The sequence below is a fragment of the Stenella coeruleoalba genome, assembly GCF_951394435.1.
Source record: "Stenella coeruleoalba genome assembly, chromosome: 9".
NCBI lineage: Eukaryota > Metazoa > Chordata > Mammalia > Artiodactyla > Delphinidae > Stenella > Stenella coeruleoalba.
This window is the reverse complement of record NC_137155.1, coordinates 19,476,963-19,496,407: the sequence shown is the minus strand read 5'-3', so window position 1 is coordinate 19,496,407 and position 19,445 is coordinate 19,476,963. Positions and strand designations below refer to the sequence as shown.

At 39.1% G+C, this 19,445-nt stretch overlaps 1 protein-coding gene across 5 annotated transcripts in view; it reads right to left on the bottom strand.

Annotated features, from left to right (window-relative positions):
• The window catches only part of RELN (reelin), a 697,060-nt gene that overhangs the window by 8,900 nt on the left and 668,715 nt on the right, over positions 1-19,445 (bottom strand). For all 5 annotated transcript variants that reach the window (XM_079932058.1, XM_079932060.1, XM_079932059.1 and 2 more), the window contains 13 exons: positions 18,992-19,146; positions 17,718-17,932; positions 15,290-15,467; positions 14,797-14,972; positions 14,544-14,650; positions 13,208-13,450; positions 12,422-12,597; positions 8,694-8,767; positions 7,710-7,871; positions 6,819-6,976; positions 4,591-4,810; positions 2,588-2,785; positions 1,821-1,919 (listed from right to left, as the gene is read on the bottom strand). In XM_079932058.1, coding sequence (XP_079788184.1) covers positions 1,821-1,919; positions 2,588-2,785; positions 4,591-4,810; positions 6,819-6,976; positions 7,710-7,871; positions 8,694-8,767; positions 12,422-12,597; positions 13,208-13,450; positions 14,544-14,650; positions 14,797-14,972; positions 15,290-15,467; positions 17,718-17,932; positions 18,992-19,146 — 2,161 coding nt within the window. The remainder of the gene's footprint in view (positions 1-1,820; positions 1,920-2,587; positions 2,786-4,590; positions 4,811-6,818; positions 6,977-7,709; positions 7,872-8,693; positions 8,768-12,421; positions 12,598-13,207; positions 13,451-14,543; positions 14,651-14,796; positions 14,973-15,289; positions 15,468-17,717; positions 17,933-18,991; positions 19,147-19,445) is intronic.

The window sequence follows — 19,445 nt, the reverse complement described above, 5'->3', positions numbered from 1 at the left end:
CAGGTCAACTCTGTTCTGCTCCCAAATTGTAAAGGGGTTATTTTACACCAGGGAGTATATTTGTACTTCTGACCCCACCTACTCTTTAATCTTAGTACACGGGAGGGAACTGTGGTGATAATATGCCTTTGAAATCCAAAATGGGTAACTGCAATTGCTTGGTTGGATGGGGGGATAAGAAATATCCTTTCAAACACATGACATGTTAACAATTGTCGTATCTACCCAAGGTCAGTATTAGCATCCTGCCTTCTATTGAGGACTGTCAAGCTTTGAACTTTCCATAAAAGTTGGTAATGCTTTGTCAGGCACAGGAAGCCCCATTAATGTAAACTGTCTTGGCAAGAGACTTGAAAGATAAAAACTGGTTATTGACTCTAAATTTGATTCTCAACCATTTTATTAGAATGAACTGAGGTGCTTTTAAAAAAGACCGATGCTCAGGTCTCACAGAAGGTCAATTTAAAGCAACTAACCCGTAGGTATGGGCATGGACATTGGGACACTCATTGATGCTTCCAAAAGCTCCTAAGTAATTCTGATGTTCAATCAGATTGAGAAGCGCTGCTCTGAAAGGAAAGTAGCCAGAGCATAATGGCTAGAGGGTTGGGTTTTGGTCTGTCTGGATCTCGCTCTCTCTGAACTTACCATACATCATTCGTTTTAGAGCCCAGGTTAGTCTATTCTCCTGGAATAATGCAGTCTGAGGAAATCAAACTCTAAGTAAAACATCAGCCTCATAATATAGATTCAAGTGAGTCTGGACTGTTACTTTAAACTTCAACTTTATCTTATGGAGGCAGAGCCCAGCAAGTTGTCCAAAGCAGCAGAGCGCACAGTGGGAGCTTGTGTAGGAACCGGGTTGCTCTTGGATTTGGGGATTGACATGGATGCCATGCAAGCAGGTGCCTCAGTGAAAACTAAGACGAGGGCTAACTCAAGACTGAAAGATTCAGCTCATGGCTATGATTGAAAGAAAACAAATCTGGTAGGTTTCCTACCAATTAATCACTTAAATTTGCTTTCAAAATGACTGAAATCAGCCAAGGGACTGATTTCGTTTTCGATCTGGTAAACAGAATGAACATTTGAACCTATCTACCGAGAAGATTCGCCTCTCCTTGCCAACCACTTGGAGCCATCAGTCCGAACCCGTCGAGACATAAGCATTCCAGTTCTACAGGAACTAGATTGTTAGAGAAAAAGCAAGTCATCTCACTGTGGAACAGTCAACCCAGTTAGGTGAGAGCGCTGACAACTTTATTCTATGGGAAAAACCATGGGGAACACCCTTCATTTCTTAGGTGCTGGGATCGGTCACGAGGAATCTGAAACCACAAATTCTTTCTTCTCGTTTTGACCATGTCATTAAATGGAAGAATGCCCCAGGCATCTGTTGCTAGGACAGGTGTTTGTAATTGGGCACATGTCCTAGTGATACTCTGTACATAGACCAGTACAGATCCTTTTTCTTTTCAGGATGTCATTCCATTTTATAAGGCAACTCAGATCTGGTAGTAGGCATTGTTTCCCATTTACCTGGAGACTTCTGTTCGATGCAATTTAATTAATATTGTCAAACCCTTAAATAAACCTTTGCTTATTGAAGTTTTCTAAGTTATATTAAATTATATTTGGGGCTTTGTTATTTCACTGTTGACTAGAGCTGTAGTTTGCAATTGTGGAAGACTATAAGCCAAAGTGGTCCCATGGGGGTTTCTCATCAGGGACAGTTCTTACTGAATTAAGGAGCATGCCATATCAAAGAAATTTCAAACCTTTCTGAAATGGACATGAGATGCTATGTATCAGATACTCACAGGACGACCTCCACATGGTCCAAAGCCCATTGATCATGACCTGTTCCATTGTGGCGTGGCTGCCACCAGCGCAATAAAACTCCTTTCATCCGTGCCTCCCTGGGTCACAGATAGAAGGACAGAGAGATTAAACACTAGAACACAGAGAACTTTCTGGTAGGTGACTTCCAGACTTCAACTACAATAGTCTAATCTTAATCAACATAACTTTGGGTATGGAATTTAGATTTGCTCAGGTCATAGTATTCTCCTAAGCAGCATCAAGTGTTATTGGCTACTCAAGGATTTGCAATCCTTCTACATGTCTCTCCCTTCTTCCCCTTGCTCCACTAGTACCTGGAAGAGTCACATCTTTAGTCAACAAATGTGACGTGCCTTCTATGTGACGGGCACCGTACTAGACGCTGGGGTACCATGCCAGGCAAAACTGACTAAGCTGCCTATCCTCAGCAAATTTTTAAACCGGTGTACCCAGCAGAAGATTAAAAATGTTGTTTCCTAAACGACTAGAAACACTGGTTACTGGGAGGGAAATATGCAAACACACCCTTGTATTTAATTGCTTTTCTCTCTTCCCTCTCGACCTTATCCTGGCTCCCAGTTGTGCCTGTTGTCCTAATAGAAAACGGTAACACAACTCTGGAGATCTGGATTAGTCTTGGTTCTGCCACCACCTACTTTTGCGGCGCTGGTTCAGTAACTTCACCAAACTCTGTTTATTGTTAGGATCATGTGTGACATCATGCTTTTGCTCTCTGACCGCTTACAGGGGGACGTTGTAGGACACCCTCTGAGCCTGTGTGAAGTCCTTAGGCTGGTGCTGCGCGATGACGTGCCAGGTGATCCCGTTGTTGACACTGTACTGCAGCAGCACGGCCTTGTCCACGGAGTGGGGGCCACTCAGGTCGCTGTTGCAGCTGTCTGTCTGCGATGTACTCCCAATTTGCAAAACAAACATGATTTTGCTGAACAAACACAGGGGAAACCACGTGTAAACAAAAGTCAGGAAGTATTCAAGGAGTTATACGTTCTACTTTTTTATCTTTCTCGTTCCTAAAGTCCATAATTTTCATGTTCATAATATAGTAAAAATAGAAGCATCCAGTCTTATGACTAAGTCACATAAATAACAAAATTTATTGAACTTATCTTTTACATCATACATATGAAAAATAAGCCCAGAAGGCTGGTGTTCTACACAGTGAAAATTTTGACTTTCAAAGATCTTTTTTCTTCTTATGATATTAGAAATCTTGTTAGAGTATTTCTCCTGAAACACCTTCTGTTCTCTGCAAAGTGATATGGGCCAAATAGGCAGCTGAGGACATGGAGAGGACAAGAAATAAAACCACAGTATTTATGCTACATGCTTTTTACAAATAGCTTCAAGCTGGACAGAATCTGGACAAGGATAAATCATCATGTTTATTTTAGGAAAGGATGTCTGGAGATCAGAGCAGAGGGAAAACTGAATTAGACGCACAGGCTCTGGACAATATCTGCTATCGTGTTTGACGTGTCCTTTTGTTTTTCACAGGCATCCTTGCCCTTAGAAGATACAGTTTTTAAACATAGGAAATCTATCCTCGTAAGATTCCTAGTGATTAACAGGTGGTCAAATAAAGAGCCTGACTTAAACTGGTAAATGCATTATTTAAATGCATTAATTAATTTAAAGCAAAGTTACTTGCCTGACATGGTGTGCAATCATTAACTAAGTGGCTAGTTGTAGCTATATACGGGGTCAAGGAAGACATCAGGTTGATCTAGATGATGCACATCTCTTTGGTAGGAAAAAAATTGGGGGTGGGTGGACACAACAACTTCTGACGTCTATGGTTAGTTATATGGTTACTCTACAGGAATTAATTTTTTAATATTTTTATTGTTTATCATACTGAAGGCCCCCCAACCTGCCTTTCTGCCTCTGAAAATACATTACTAATATTAAGCTTCAAGTAAACATCTACATTCCAACTAACCCAACATTTAATTCTCAAAAATACTCACGCACTTTTCAGCATTCAGTGAGTAGTCTAGTATTTTGCAACCTTTATAAAGCCTTGGAATCTCTTCTTGAATTACACAGACAATAAGCTGTTTTTGTTCTGGCTAAGGTGGTAGAGCTGGGAAGGGCAGGTGGGGAAGGAACCCTCTTGGGTCTCTTTTTCTCTGTCCTCTCTATTCTGCATTACCGTGCAGCTCATAAAGCATGTGAACTTTTAAAGTTCCCAGCCATCCAGCCATCGGTCCTCCACTTCCTTTTATAGCTACATATGCTAAATACAGGAATATGTATGTTTGCATTACTACGAATCTTCTTCACATTCACATTTATATTTACATGCTTGCATATGTTCCATATTAAATTATCTATATAGATTATTCATAACCAATTATTTATTTTTGCCAACTTTATTGAGATACAACTGGCCTCTAACACTGTATAAGTTCACGATGTTCAACATGTTGATGTGATACACTTATCCATTTCTTATATTTGGCCATTTCTCCAGGCTTATGCCTATGTTACCAACACTCAGCCAGTGTGTGTGAAGAGATACAAGGTAATTCTACACTCAATTTAAGCAAAGCATAATTCTGAGTTGTGAAAACATATAATGCTTTTTCATACCAAATTCAGATGATATTTAGGTTTCCACTGCTTAGTGGCACCTGTGCCATAAAGTTCATGATCATGGCTGACAGCAGACAATGAGGCGCCTGTGACTGATTCTACGTCTGGACTACAACCTGGGAGTTGTATTACCTTGCTCGAGTGAGATCCAGAGGTTTGGTGGCAGCTTGCCTTACTTGACAGCCGTTAAAATAGAGTGAGTCTCCATGGGCATAGGGTGCCAGCTGCCCACAGCCACTTCCTATCACTCCACCTTGAATAGTCTCCCAGTTTGCCTCAGTGACTCTTGCGGACTCAAAATTATCTTTAATATAACTGGGAAGATCATGACTGAAAACAGAGCAATCATCTCCTAGAGGGAAAGGAAGAGTTGCAAAAATTAGCTGGAACAAGCAGAATCAACAAAGATTAAGAACAAGCATTCAATTTCAGATTTAATCCAATCAATTTCAGATTTATTGTAAGAATGACAAAATACCAAGCAGATATAGACTCCCAGAAATACATGTTTCTCTTTTATTTCAGTTGACTTGTGTTGCTGAAAAATACCATTATCTTTGAGTCAATGTTTACTAAAATATGTAGGTGCTAATGTGCTTATTTCTTGTATAAGCCCATTGTTAAAAAACTACAGCATCTGGTTGGGCCTGTGTTTACCAATGACATATCTCCAGAGGGTGATCTCACCCCGGCATTAGAGACAACCTAATTTCTGGTCCCCTAGCGTGATTTTGTAGCCGAAAATAAGTCATGTTCTTGTTCTCCTTCTAGCTCTTATATTTGATGATTCTTGACAGCAGAGTCTATATTTTATTCATTGTTGGATCCCAGCACCTAGCACAATATTGAGCACATATAAAATATTCCATCATGAAGCTGGGATAAATACATGAATAAAAAACTGGAAGTGTCTCTCAGAGACCACAGATCTGAAATATGGGCATTTAAGGAAGGTGCTACTTTAGCTAATGTGTATGTCTTCGCATTTCTCCTTCATTGCAACAGCACGACTTTTCTCAACGTGTACAACAGTTCAAAATCAAAAGGTCATAGCTCTGTTGGATCAGAGAAGAGGGCAAATTCCAGACACCTAGGACTCCTTGTGAGACATCTGATTTGTTCATTTGCCTAAAGTTCAAATTCTCCAGCTAATCTACAAACAGACCCAGTTGGTCTCAGCGGTAATGAGACCAGGGGAAAAAGATGGTGGCTAAGTCATTTCTAACCTCAGAGATGTGCAGCGGTCTACATTTACCATACTCATTTCACTTGGAGGCAAGGAAGTAGTATCCACCAAGAAATCTAAATGGATTCTACGCAATTCAAATCTATGGGGTCTTCCACTGTACCCTTGGGGAAGCTATATAATTTGGTCCTCTTTGGATAACTCTCTCAGCTCTGAGAGACAGCAAGGCTGACTGGAAAGGACAACTTGAGTTCTGGTCTTCTTACTGACATGTACTTGCTATGTGACCTCAGGCAAGTCACTTAACCTCCCTGAGCCTCAGTTTCTTTACCTGTAAAGTGGGAATAATGATATTAACCATAGCTAATTTATGGGGACTATCATAAATACTAAATGACTCTGCTGAATGTATTGGTGGATACTGTGTAAATGGTAAAGGATGAGGCAGTGCAAGGATTCACTCAGAAAAGATTTACTGTGCATTGCTATTAGGCTCCAAGGGTATAATGGTAATTGGATAGAGTGAACTTCGTAACATAGAGGCTGAAACCTATGAGAAACATTGCATCAAAAGAAAGCAGGGCTGCAGGCCTTCCAACAGGCTGACATAGCAAGCTCCTGTTAGGAGTTGACTGAATACTCTGCCCCCAATACACAGTTAGCCTCTGGAAATTCAAGCAGTAAAAGTATATTTTTTTGAGTCATGAAGGTTTTTTCGTATGTGACAGAGTGACCTGGGAAACAGAACATCTTGAATTGTCGGCTCCATCTTGGGAGGACAGTGGCTGCTCCTTTCCCGGTCCAGGGAGAAGGAATATTGGTCCAGTATCTAGGGACAGGCAGCCAGGCCAGGCAGAAGAGAGGTCCAGAGTGGAAATCAAGTGTGAAAGGTAGGGGTTGGAGCAGGGAGTTATATGGAAGTTGGAGAATGTGAGGTACCATAGAATATCCTGGGAGGATAAAATCTGCATTTTTAAAAATTCAAGGAACATAGCATAAAATTAACCTTGGTAATTCATGCCAGAGGTAAATATCTATGTGATCAAAGAGTGTATCATCTATCTCAAATCCCTCAGGCCAGAGTTTCTATCCATTTCCTAGCAGCCTTTGCACACATGTTGAGATGAGAACTCCATGGTCTCCTGTGTCAAGAACGACAAAATGGGATTCTCACCTTGGAAACTTTCATCGCAGATGCAGATGGCGCCGGTGGTGCAGTACCCGTGCCCACTGCAGAGCTTGGGGCAAGCCTCTCCGATGTACACGTGGTCAATTGCCCAGCTCTGCTTCTCCGTTTCTTCGCCCTTCTGGATCCAGCGAAACTGGGTTGCACTGAAAGTCCCACAAAGAGCAGAAGGGATCCAGGAGGCTGTTATTTTCCACGGCTACGTCCAGCATCCAGCCTCTGGGAATGGGGGCTATTTCTAAGAAAAGGGCTTCCCAAACTTCTCCCCGAAGCATCCGATTGGTGGAGGTGAGTGGTGTACCCCTCACATTCTAGGAGTATATACCCCAAAAGCCCTGAAAATTTTACGTGAATTTCCTATTCTGTTCCATAATAAACCTATTTTTCCTGTAGCGGTGTATCATTTTCAAATCTTTGAGGAAAATAAATGCTGCTCTAGGAAGACTGTGCTCCATTATATTTACCCTGCAGCTTTGCGTAACCCAACCAGCCTGGCAGAACCCAGAGGGCACTGATTCTGCGAGGAGCAGCACAGCCTTTGGGGGCACAGAACACCGGGGCAGATACGGTGCCAAGTCCAAGTCTCTGGGCATTTGTGACTCTGGGCCTGTGATTGAGTTTGGTGTGTGCTGTGGTATTTAATCAAAAGAAAATCTGACGTGTCTGAATCATTTACCGACAAGATCCTATTTCTTCTTGGGACATGCAATTGCCATTTAGGGGCATGAGTTGGTGAGAGGAGGGGGAGATGAGGGGAAAGGGTACTAGGGCTGCAACTAAAAGTCTAGCCTCATTTTATCAGTTGCTCTCGCCTCACTGTATGTGCTCTGCCGAGACAGGCAGATGATTCCACCAAGTTGACCTTAGTATGCAACCTACCTGGAGGAGACATGGTCAGGCAGCTGGATGGTGATTCTCTTCCAGCTGGAGCTGTTGACAGCATTGTAGATGGTGGCTTCATGGAACTGGAAGGGGGAACAGCCAATGCTGTTTGAAGAGGAAGGAAGGCATTGGGTCTGAACGAGCTGCCAGGAGTCGGACCTGCAGAAACCAAAAAGGCTGCATTAGACAGCTCTTCAGAGAAGTACATGACCTGTCTTATGTCAAGGGAATGCTTTAGGGCTGGGTTAAATTAAGACATTTTAATGTAACTTTCCTATTTCCTATATATATTTATAATTACAGATAATAAAAAGAAAAATTGAAAACTATCTCATATGAGATAGATCCTACCTCTTTTCAGGCACATTAATATATTCACAGATGACAGAATAAAATGATGGCAGGAACAGAGTGGCATTCTAGCGACTTCCTCCCACTGATATTGTTATAAGAACTACACCTGGAGTCGACTGACAAAGTTCTCTATCTACCCAAACTTTCTCACTATAATTCATTTTTCAAAGTGGTGGTGAGAGGCAGGCCTGCCAGCACCAACAAGGCAAACTTCCTCTGTCAGACTGATGCTCAGTACTGCTACTATGCTTTAGGAGGTGTGACTGTAGCTAGAGCATGTTCAGACCTTTCATTGATCTATATTTTTATTAGGGCTGGTTGAGAACAAGCAACGTGAATAAAAGAGGGTTCTACTTTGAGGACAAACTTAGTGTCTTACTTAACTTACAATGTAAAGTTTGTTGGCTGCTGCGTAATATAACATTGATTTTTCTTGGTTTGAAGGAAAAATGTGAAAATAAGATACGTGTGTGAATTTTATACAAATGACATTTTTACATGTATACACAGGAACTGCCACTTTTAACACATAAGAATGCTCCCCTGTAAGCAGCTGCCTTAAAAACAGACAAACATTTGAATTGTATATTCTTGTTTGGAGGAAATGTAAAACATTGTTTCACAAACCTTGCATCCTTAGTATACTCCAACATTACGGAATGAAGGTCACCACAAGAAGTAGCTTCACAACCCACCACAATCTAAAACAAGCAAACAATTGATATGTGTCAGGCTAGATTACATAATACCTCTCATTAATTAGAAATCCCATCTCTGTTCATTATGACTCTGAAAAGTAATCAAGAAGTATTCAGAGAAGCTTTTACAGAGCAGCCTGCCAGGACACCAAGAACACATTCTTTTGAGCTTTGTTAAAGTCATACCATTTTGCAAGGAGACGAGAATTAAGGTTAAAGATATACTATTTCTATTTACTTAATTAGTATAACATATTAATCATAAATTTGGGGAAGATAAATTGGTCAAAAGGAAAGCAGTAGTTGGAGAATTAAAGGAAAGAAACAAAGTATCATTGGTTCAAAACATTTTCATTGATATCCTATCTTCATTGATGCTACCATTAAATTTTTATTTGTAATTAAAAATAGCAATTTTTAATTACTTAAATTTATTCCTAGTCTTTTTCCATTTCCATGTGAATAAAAGCATTCCATATTATGTGCAATTAAATGCTTGAATCATCAATAATGCATAAATGCTAGAAAAATTTGGTGATTCAAATTTAAGTTCTAATCATCTACTCAGTAAGTCCTATTTCAGTGCTGATAGTAGGGAAGGTTAATGCTAAAAACTTTAGACTATACGCTTATTCATAAAACAACCCTGGTTTCAGAGATACAATACAAAGTATATTCCAATAGTGGAAATGGAAACCAGAACCCATACAAATAAAATGCTGTGGTGCTTCACAGGAAGTAGAGATTGAATCTTATTAAGTAGGTTAGAAAATAGTTCATCAGAAGTGGGAGATCTAAATTATTCCAATTACAAAAAGAAAAGATAATTGTGTGATGTGATAGAGGTGCTAATTATCACTATTGTGGCAATCATATTCCAATATATAAATGTATCAAATCAACATGTTGTATACCCTAAATTTACACAATGCTATATGTCAAATATATTTCAATTAAAAAAATAGAAAAGAATTCATCAGGTAGAGTGTATGTGAACTGTCCCTGAAGAATGGGAAGAGTCTGAGAGGTAGAGAGAGACAGGAGAAAGATATTTGGGTGGGAAAGCACTGTGGCATGTCTGGAGTGCAGCGTGTGGTGTGTTTTGGTCTAAGTGTAGAGTATGTGGAATATTGGTGGAGGAGGTTGGAAAGATTGGTTGAGTTTGACAGACCATGAGTTGCAGTCAAAGGTGTTTGATCTTAATTTGGTAGGCAGTGGGGCGTCATTAAGGGTTAATGAACAGGGGAATGATGGGCTCAAAGCTGTGCTTTGTAAGGATCAATCTGACTGTGCTGTTGAAGACAGGTGGGAGTGGAGAGAGATTAGAAAGGAAAGGACTACTCAATGGCCTACTCATTTAATTAGGGCCAGAATAAAGGTGGTAATAGTGCAAACAGAGGAGATGGGATGGGTGCCAGGAACACTGGGAGTTAGAATTTAAAGGACGTAGTAACTGATTAGATGTGAAAAGTGAAAAGTCAAAGACTAAATTAAAATTTAGAGCCAGTGAATAGGTGACAGGCAGTGCTATCAAGAGAAATAGGAAAATCAGAAAGAGAAGTGGGCATGGGGCAGGAAGATATGAAGTTCACCGTTAGACATGTTGAGTTGAGGTGCCAGTAAGGCAGAGGTGTAGAAATGTACACAGGCTATTAAAAGTACTGAATTGGCTGCTGATGGGCCAGTCAAGGTTGGATATGCAGATTTGCGAGTTGCTCTTAAAGGTGTGATATTTGAAGCCAGAGGATGAATGAAGTTTCCAAAGGTGAGAATGTCTGTGAAGAGAGAAGAAAGCCAGGGAGAAGTACTAAGAAATGCTGATATTTACCAGGTTGAGGGAAGAAGAGGAACCAAAAAGGAGACAGACGTGGATATCAAGAAGGTAAGAGGAGAAGCAGCAGAGAACCCAGAAGCCAATAGCAAAGAGAATTTCACGAGCTGGAGAAGACAAGGAAAAGAGTGCCAAATAGTACAAAGAAAAGGAAAAACGAGGAATGGGTGAAAGCTGAAAGCTGTTATGGATATGGTGTTTAGAAAGTCTAGGGTGACTTTATTTTTTAATTTTTTTAACTTTTTATTTTATATTGGAGTGTAGCCGATTAACAATGTTGTGACAGTTTCAGGCACACAGCAAAGCAACTCAGCCACACATACACAGGTAACCATTCTATGGTGACTGTAAAAATGCAGATTTAGTGACACTTTAATCATGAAATTTCTGGGGACAAGCTTTTTTTTTTTTATGAAACAAATTGACTTGGCTAGAGAAAATTTCAGTCTCTTCAGTTCTGGGTTGATAGAAGAAGCAAAAGAGGAGGTCCCAACCAACTTAATCAAAAAATGCTCTGATGTGAGCCTGGTAGAGGGAAAGCCTTAAGGGACGTGGCTTGGAATTAGGGGTGGTATAACACTGGACATGACCTTGAGCATCCTTCATGTCACTAAGTTAAAGACAGTCCTGAGGGAGTGGTAGCATTTGGGGGGCTTGCCTCACCACCCTACAGTCTCTGAAGGAGAGTTTAACACAGAGCTGAGGAAACCAGAAAATTTGTTTGTTTTTTCAACGTATCTCTAGGAATTTTTCATCTTGCAAAACTGAAACCCTATACATAATAAGTCCTGATTTTCCCCTTCTCCCAGCTGTGAATACATTTTTATTATACTGATAAGGATTCTTACTATTAATTGTGATTATAGCACATCTTTTTAAATAAGGGTATTAGAACTGATCTGTCTCTTTAAAAAGATCTAGTAATAAACTGCATTTCTGTAATGCCCCTTTTTAGTGTGTTCTTCAGTGAGAAAGACATTAATTGATATTGCTTTATCTTTCTCTCTAATTGTCTATTAATTACCTCCTATGCCTTCCCTTCCATTCTTCTATATGAATAAAATATGCAATTTTAAGAAGTGAGAGTCCTTTTCAAATCTTTGAGGATTTGGGAAGTTCCAATTGGGCTAATGTACAGGTTCGTTTTTGGAAGTCAGAGACAAAAGAAAAATGGAAAGACATAATGAAAAAGGATAGATAAAGAAACAAAGTGGGCCTTCCCTGGTGGCAAAGTGGTTGAGAGTCTGCCTGCCGATGCAGGGGACACGGGTTTGTGACCCGGTCCGGGAAGATCCCACATGCCTTGGAGCGGCTGGGCCCGTGAGCCATGGCCACTGAGCCTGCGCGTCTGGAGCCTGTGCTCCACAGCGGGAGAGGCCACAACAGTGAGAGGCTCGCGTACGGCAAAAAAAAAAAAAAAAAAAGAAAGCAAAGTGGCTTGATGTATGAAATAGGCATAAAGAGAAAGTGGTACAGAAATGGAGGAGAGAGACTGACAGAAAGGGGGGACAGAGACAAAGAAACTAATAGGCAGATGTGCCTATTTGAGCTTTTTATTTCCAAGTTTGGAAAAGTGAACTCAAGATTACATATCTGAGATACAATACAGTTACATTTCTTGCCACGTCCCAATATACTTAGATTTTAACCTGTGTTCAAATAATCCTACAAGATAAAGGTCTTTGTGAAAGATAACTTCTTTTATTGATAAAGTCTCTTTTAATGAATGAAATCAATCATTTCCTTGGAGTTGTTCAAATAAGTATTCTCTCTATACCCCCTCCCCCAAATGTAATGCAGACTCTGGAAGAGCTGCTTCCCCTTACTTTAAACTGCATCATGTATCCTGGCTGTATGATGAGTTCTCTGGAGGAGAGAGCATTGTGAGTCTTGTCCTTCTTTTTATTTGGCCAGTAGAGGTGGAAGGATGGATTGCCACAGAATCCTGCTGTCCTCACTGCATTAGGGTAAAAACTCCAGTTTTCTTCATGGGAAGTGCCTTCTGTTAAGGTAAATTGGAAGCAATATGGCATGTTATTCTCTTGAATTAATTGGTTTAGTGTTGAACTACCTGAATGTCTATGCTCTAGCTCTTTGCTTACTCTTTAAGATTGACTTTTATTTTATTTAACTGGTATAATATACAAATCCAAGATGAGAAATCACATCTAGAAAAGATTATTAAATGCTAGGACAATGATTACTCAACTTTTAAAATGTAATTGCTAGACCGGTAACTTTCACCACTACAAAATTTTTCCTGGTATACTTTCAAACCAATACAATGTGTATCTCTGCACAGAAATTCCTAAAGAAACAGAAATTATTTTGGGCTACTGAAATTTCAAATTATACTTAGAGTGAGACATTTTGTCTTTAATGAGATTTATTAAAGTCTTAGTTGACATTTCAACATAAATTCTTAGTTGACATTTCAACAAGCAGCCAACCTTGAAGATGTATAAATTATTGGGCAAAATAATAGCTAACATTCGTTGATCAGTAAATATGTGCTAGGAACTCATCTAAAGGCTTTTCATATAGTAACTCATGTAAAGACATAATCAGACAAAAGACTCACAGGAAAGATTGTTCAATGTGTTGTTTCTTACCATCATCAAAAGTGTCCACCAGTTGACTGGGATTGATTTCTGCTCCGCCAATCAAAATGTTGTCTAGTGCCCACTGAGCACGCTCTACCCCGGAGACCACAAGTCCATTGCTGATCACAAAAGGCTGCCACCAGCGAAGTCGAGTTGTGTTGGTGAGGGCATCCTCGGGAAGAAGGATGTAGTCGTGTCTGACAGAAATGTATTTCTGATAATCCATCTCATGGAGCAAAGTCCAAGTAATTCCTATAAAGCAAATACACCAAAAAAGTAACATATCTGGAAAAAACACCACAAACCACCAGTATACTGCAGTTACCGTAAATTTCCCAAAGAAATCTTCAGCCAGATAATGAGAACTGATTTCACTGACTTTAATATAAGTGTTCCCCACATATACATATTGCTTCAAAATGAGGCTGATGATATAAGGGGAAGAAGGGTATTTAGAAATACTTGGCCACAAATAGAAACACTTAAGTAAAAATTATATACTTTCTGCTTCTAAAATTTTGTTCTCGATTCCTATATGCATTATTTCTCATAAATAATGAGAAACACCCATGTTTTGCATGTTTCTGGACAAGAACTCCTAGCATTTTTAAATATAGCTATTATAATTCTATGCAATTTGTGATTTGTTGGACGAATATGAAGCTTCTGTCATCAACTGATAAGAGAGTAGGTGGAATGTTTATGTTACTTAAGAAAACACTTTTTGAATACCCTAAAATACTTCGGGGTCATCTATTTATCTGCCAGTTATTAAGAATGATACCTATCTGCTAAAGCTGATTTTCTAAAGACCTCATGGTACTACTGGCCTGGTTTCAGCTACTTCAAAATAATGAAACAGAATCTTGTTAAAAGTGTGACAGACTCACGAATTGACTATCTTTTTTCACAACTAATGACGTTTTCTTGTAGCTCTTCTATAGCATTTATTACATGCTTGTTCACACAAAAGCTTTTTAAAACACTTTAAAATGTTTTTAAAATTATCTTTTACTTGGAAGACCAAGCAAAAATTTATTTCTTAATTGTATCATTTATAATCAAGCTTCAGCTAAGCATCGTGATTATTTTCTTTATTCATAAAGTTTGGAGTTTATTTTTTTTAATGTGATTTCTCTCTTGTCCCTTTTTGGGTAGATTTTGTATAACACAGAAGTCACACATATATAGAACGTGTAATGCAACTAAGGTCTGTAGCTTTCTCTTTGTGGCTTTCACTATTTGCACTGCCAGGTCAGCAAAGCTTTGCAGGGACTCTGCTGAGGGGCACTGGATGGAATGTGGCAATCTGCTCCAGGGCGTGGCTTTCACCCCCAAAACGTGCCTCCATTGGTAGAGTAGTCCAACAGCACGCCTTCCTTCCGGCAGATGGGCCGATGGCAGGAGGTCATGTTATTCTCACTACCGATGCGCCCCCAGTATTGCAGGAATCTGAACGCAAGCACATATTATCCGTCAGAACAGTTAATTAGAACAAATCGTCTACTCAAGTCCTGGATAACAGCGTCTTCCACACGCGTTCTGGTTCGGGGGCCAGCTTACTAAGTTGTGACAAAAATAACAAAAAATTGACTTACTTTGCCCCTCTGAGATCTAAATCTTGGGTAATAGCTTGTCTCACTGTGGATCCCCCAAAATAGAGTGCAGTGTCCTCTGCAAGAATCCCACACTCAGTACAAGTACTTCCACCTTCCAAGGACATCCATAAATCAGGCTTGATTTCTTCACTGTCAAAGCGTTCCTTCAGGAAAGTCTGGAAAAAATTAAGTGGCATGTATTTAAAAATAACAATTTTAAAGAATAATTATGGAATAGTTAAGACAATACAGAATTACATCTTGGACTTGAAAAGAATTAGAGCTGATTTCAAATGCTTTTCCAAAAGATATTAAAAGAAACCCAACAGGATACATCCATAGTATTCTTTTCCATCATATATTGAAGATCATTTAAACTGCTTAAATAATGTTTAATAATTGGAATTTAAAATCTAGAATCTTAAAATAAAACAATTGTAAAGTTGAGTATAGTAATACTCCTACATGCTTCCTCCAGGGGCTTTAACGTTACCTTCAGAGTGTGAGTCAAGTAGCAATTTGGCCCAGAGTATCCCGGATCACAGATGCACTGTTCCTTTAAGCAGTCCCCATGGCCTCTGCAGTTGTCCAAGCATTCAGGGCCCAGGTAGAAATTGTCAATTGCCCACTGAGTATCTGAGTGCTTCTGATAGAACCTAAACCTTACAGGACTATTGGCAACACAAGAGCAAAGGAGTGAAGAACAAAAGTTAACTTTACTCAGGTCCATTTTCCTGCGTGTATATTCAGCAGTCAAGAGAAAAAACATTTAAATCATTCTGACAAGATGAAATGGGTTAATAAAAGATGTCTTCAGAGTACCACTATCTTTCTAGAAATGCAAGTTTAAAGCCAGTTCAATTTACCTTTCAAAATACGTGACTAAACTTGTAAAAAAAAACCCCACCAAAACCACAGTGGAATCTCTATTTCAAGCAAAAGGAACATTTAAAAATGCAAATCCGTAACTATCATAAATCAGGTGGCTTATGAACTGGAGTCCAGTGGCTGTGACACAATTTCGATTCATTAATCGTATTCCTGAAATTGTACAGAAGGTGAATCAATACTTTGACAGAGCCTTGTCAGCATACACACGGCCCTCAGGTGGTTGGGAAACAGCAACTCCTGAATTCCTCAAAGATAATGAATATTCTCAGAGTAACTGTGCTAATTAGAAGACAATTTTGAAAGGGTTATATATTAAACGAAGATTTCCCTGAGATTTCAATTTCATCATTGCTCTTCTCTGTCTTCTGGGGGAAATACAAGCCTCATAATTAACCTTATATTAAAATATGCCACCTTATTTTGGTGGAAAGAGTTCACAGTGCATGAGGGAACATTCTGGGACGATATGAATGTTCTGTATCTTGTTTCATGTGGTGGTTACGTGGGTTATACAATGGGAAGAACTCACTGTGAGGAACAATTAAAATGTGTTCATTTTACTGAATGTAGATTATACTTCATTATAAAAAACAGAGTAAAGATAGGAGGGGGAAACGAGGAAGTGAGGTTGTGGTGGCTCGCCAGCATCCCTTTCAGCACAGATGAGTCATATGAGATAATCACTGTAATATAAGGCCCCTCACTATTGACGGAGTCAGGAACGGGCATTCTTGAACTAATTTGTACCAACGGGATGCAAGGAGGCACTTGCTCCAGCTCTGTTAGAAAGAAAAGCGACTCTCTCTCTCTCTCTCCCATTGGACACAGGTAAGGATACACTGTGCTCCAGCTTTCTGGAAGTCATCTATGTTCACGAGGAGAACCAGCCTGAAGACTGAGTGTGACATCCGTGTGTGGACAGTGGAGCGAAGAGTAAGAGTAAGAAATAACAATGTCCTTGAAGTCACTGTTGAGCTTGTCAATCAACCAATCCTAGAGTCCACTTATCTTTGGGTTTTTTTTCATTATAGATATAATACATTTCATCTTCAATTGAGCCAAATTTAATTTGAATTTGAATGGAGTTTTCTGTTACCTGCAGCTGAAAGTATCCTGATTGTTTTCTAGCATGTTAATTGACTAAGCCCTTTAGATTTGTAGCAGAAAACTGTGAGTGGTCATGTAATAAATGATCTCTAAGGGACTTTTTTTTTTTTTTTTTTTGCCATGTGTATTCAAAGGATCTATATGTTCTGGTCCTATATCCTAACTCTGTTTTACAAGAAGGATCTTCATTTAGCCAGAAACTGTGATTCATATGGTAGAAGTATACCTGTCATCTTCATTAATGTATCTTTCCCCCTAATTTTATAGTTGAAGGGAAATTTTTAAAAAATATGTATTTATTTATTTATTTGGCTGCACCGGGTCTTAGTTGCAGCATGTGGCATCTTTGGAAATTTTTTGTAATTGCCTAAATTAACTTATCCACATACTTTTCAAAAAACAGTTTAATCATCTTGGCTCACTACTGCTCCAGGCTAATTACTTTTCACCGCAGGTGCAGAAATTAATGCTTTGATAAGAAAAAAATGAAACCTACCTACAAACTGCATTTGCACAAATAGCATGATGAGTTAGGTTTTGTTCTTGGCTCTATCATGGATTGACAAGGCAGTAATGTGGAAAGCATATGATGTACAGTGGACCACAATTTACAAGGTGCATAAGGTAGCATACGTGTTTTCAACTGGCTCCAAGGCCATCACTATTGCTCTGTCCCCATTTTCAGACACTGAGGTATGGAAAATGGAAGGGCCTGTCAAGGTCTATCTTGACAAGTCTGAGGATTACAATTTGAGGTCTCCTTAAATTAGCTCATCATGGAGGTCACCAGTTAGAGAACCTTTAGAGTTAGGGAGGAAGAGAGCATTTCATCCACAATTACACAATACTTTCAGGCTGACCACAGTGTCCCTAAACCTATGTCTACTGCTTGGAACTAGGCCTTATTTTAATCTTCTACTTACTTTCCAACTAAACTTTCAGGAAGTGGGTAGGTGATCCTTTTCCATCCTTTAGTTGGAAAGAATACAGATGGCTGAGAAACACTTCCAGAGCATTTTGGGTCTGCAGGTAGGCACTGAGGGACCAGATAACTCCAGCTCACACCAAAGTCAGTAGAGTACTGCACATGAATTTGATTCTGGGTGACTTTTTCAGATACTTTACATCCAACAGAGATCTAACAAACGGAAATGCAAGATTATTGAGGTATTAAAACCATATTACATGTTTCTGCTCTAAAGACTTGGTAGCAAGAAAGTTGCCGATCACTGACAGACAACCACATCTGTCCTGTATTTTCAGGTTCATTATTTGCTCTGCTGATAGACGGCGGAGTTGACATGGTTGTCCAAGGTGACAGATTATAGAAAGTGCCACATATATCGTGCAGGGAGTTTGGAGAGAAGCTGAAATCTGCGCTCCTGCCGTGGCTGGCTGATTGCCTTGGTAGGCCTGGGCCTCCTCTTACAGATTGTTGTTTGTTGTGCTAATGGGCTGGCACTTCTGTTTGGCAGAATGCTCGACCAAGAAGGATTACTAACAGCTTTACCAAGTTTACTGTTTTGTTATACAATTTATGACTCTCAATAAATCACTTTTAACTACAAGTAAGATGCAATGAAGTAATTACAGAAGGTACTTTCGACCCTAACCCTTTGTTGATGGAGATAGTCATAATGCAACATTTGTTGCTAATACAGTGGGATTGAGGTAGACAGAATAAATTGATTGAAAGAAAATCTTGGCCAAAATTGATGTTGGCATTAATGCTAATCATGCCTTTGTTTTCTATAATTTTTTTTCTCCAGAAACACTGAAATGCTTTTGTAAAGAAAGTAGGTATATAAAAAAAAGTAGGTATAACTGCAATAGCTTTAATCTTCTCTTAAAGGAAGAAAATTGCCTATATCATATAATGATTTAAACTCAGGGAATTGAAATCAGTATCCTACATTTTATTTATCAATATTTTGCTCTATCAGTATTTAATCCCAGACAGAAACACATTTACTCTTATGTAAGTTTCATCTTGAAATAGTTCAAAAATAAAATACTTTTAATCATTAAGTTATATACAGTTGGGATGTATTGATATATTATCTTAATATTAAATTTCATTTTTCAAAGTATGTATTAAGTCAATAAAGTATTGTATGATCGTTGTCTCCACAATTTTTTTCATTTTTATATTGCTGGTGTATGGCTATTTATGTAATTGAGGTCATCACATTTTCACCTTGAATTGCATGATCCAGCCTTCAGTGGGGGTCAGGTCATGGGTCACTGCATACACTTCTCTTCCATCGTGACTACCACAAATCATGACACCATCAGGGGAGTCACAGAATCTTTCTACTGTACAATCATCATGGAATAGCCAGTGCTCATTTACTTAAAAAAAGAAGAACAAAAATTTTATGACAGATTTATGACAAAAATACTTTGAAACAAATTTTCACTTTAGGCAACATCTAGAATTATGTTAAGTAGAAATCTCTCTTCTTACATACCATCCACAGACAAAACACTAATGTAAGCACATCGTTTTAGGAACATGGATACTGAGAGATTGAGATATATCAAGTACCAATACTAGCTAAGTCTACATTTAGAAAGAAAGAGTGTATTCTATGTGTTACAGATGAAAAGCAAAGGAAAATGTACACCCATTTCTTTTTTCTGACAGGTGT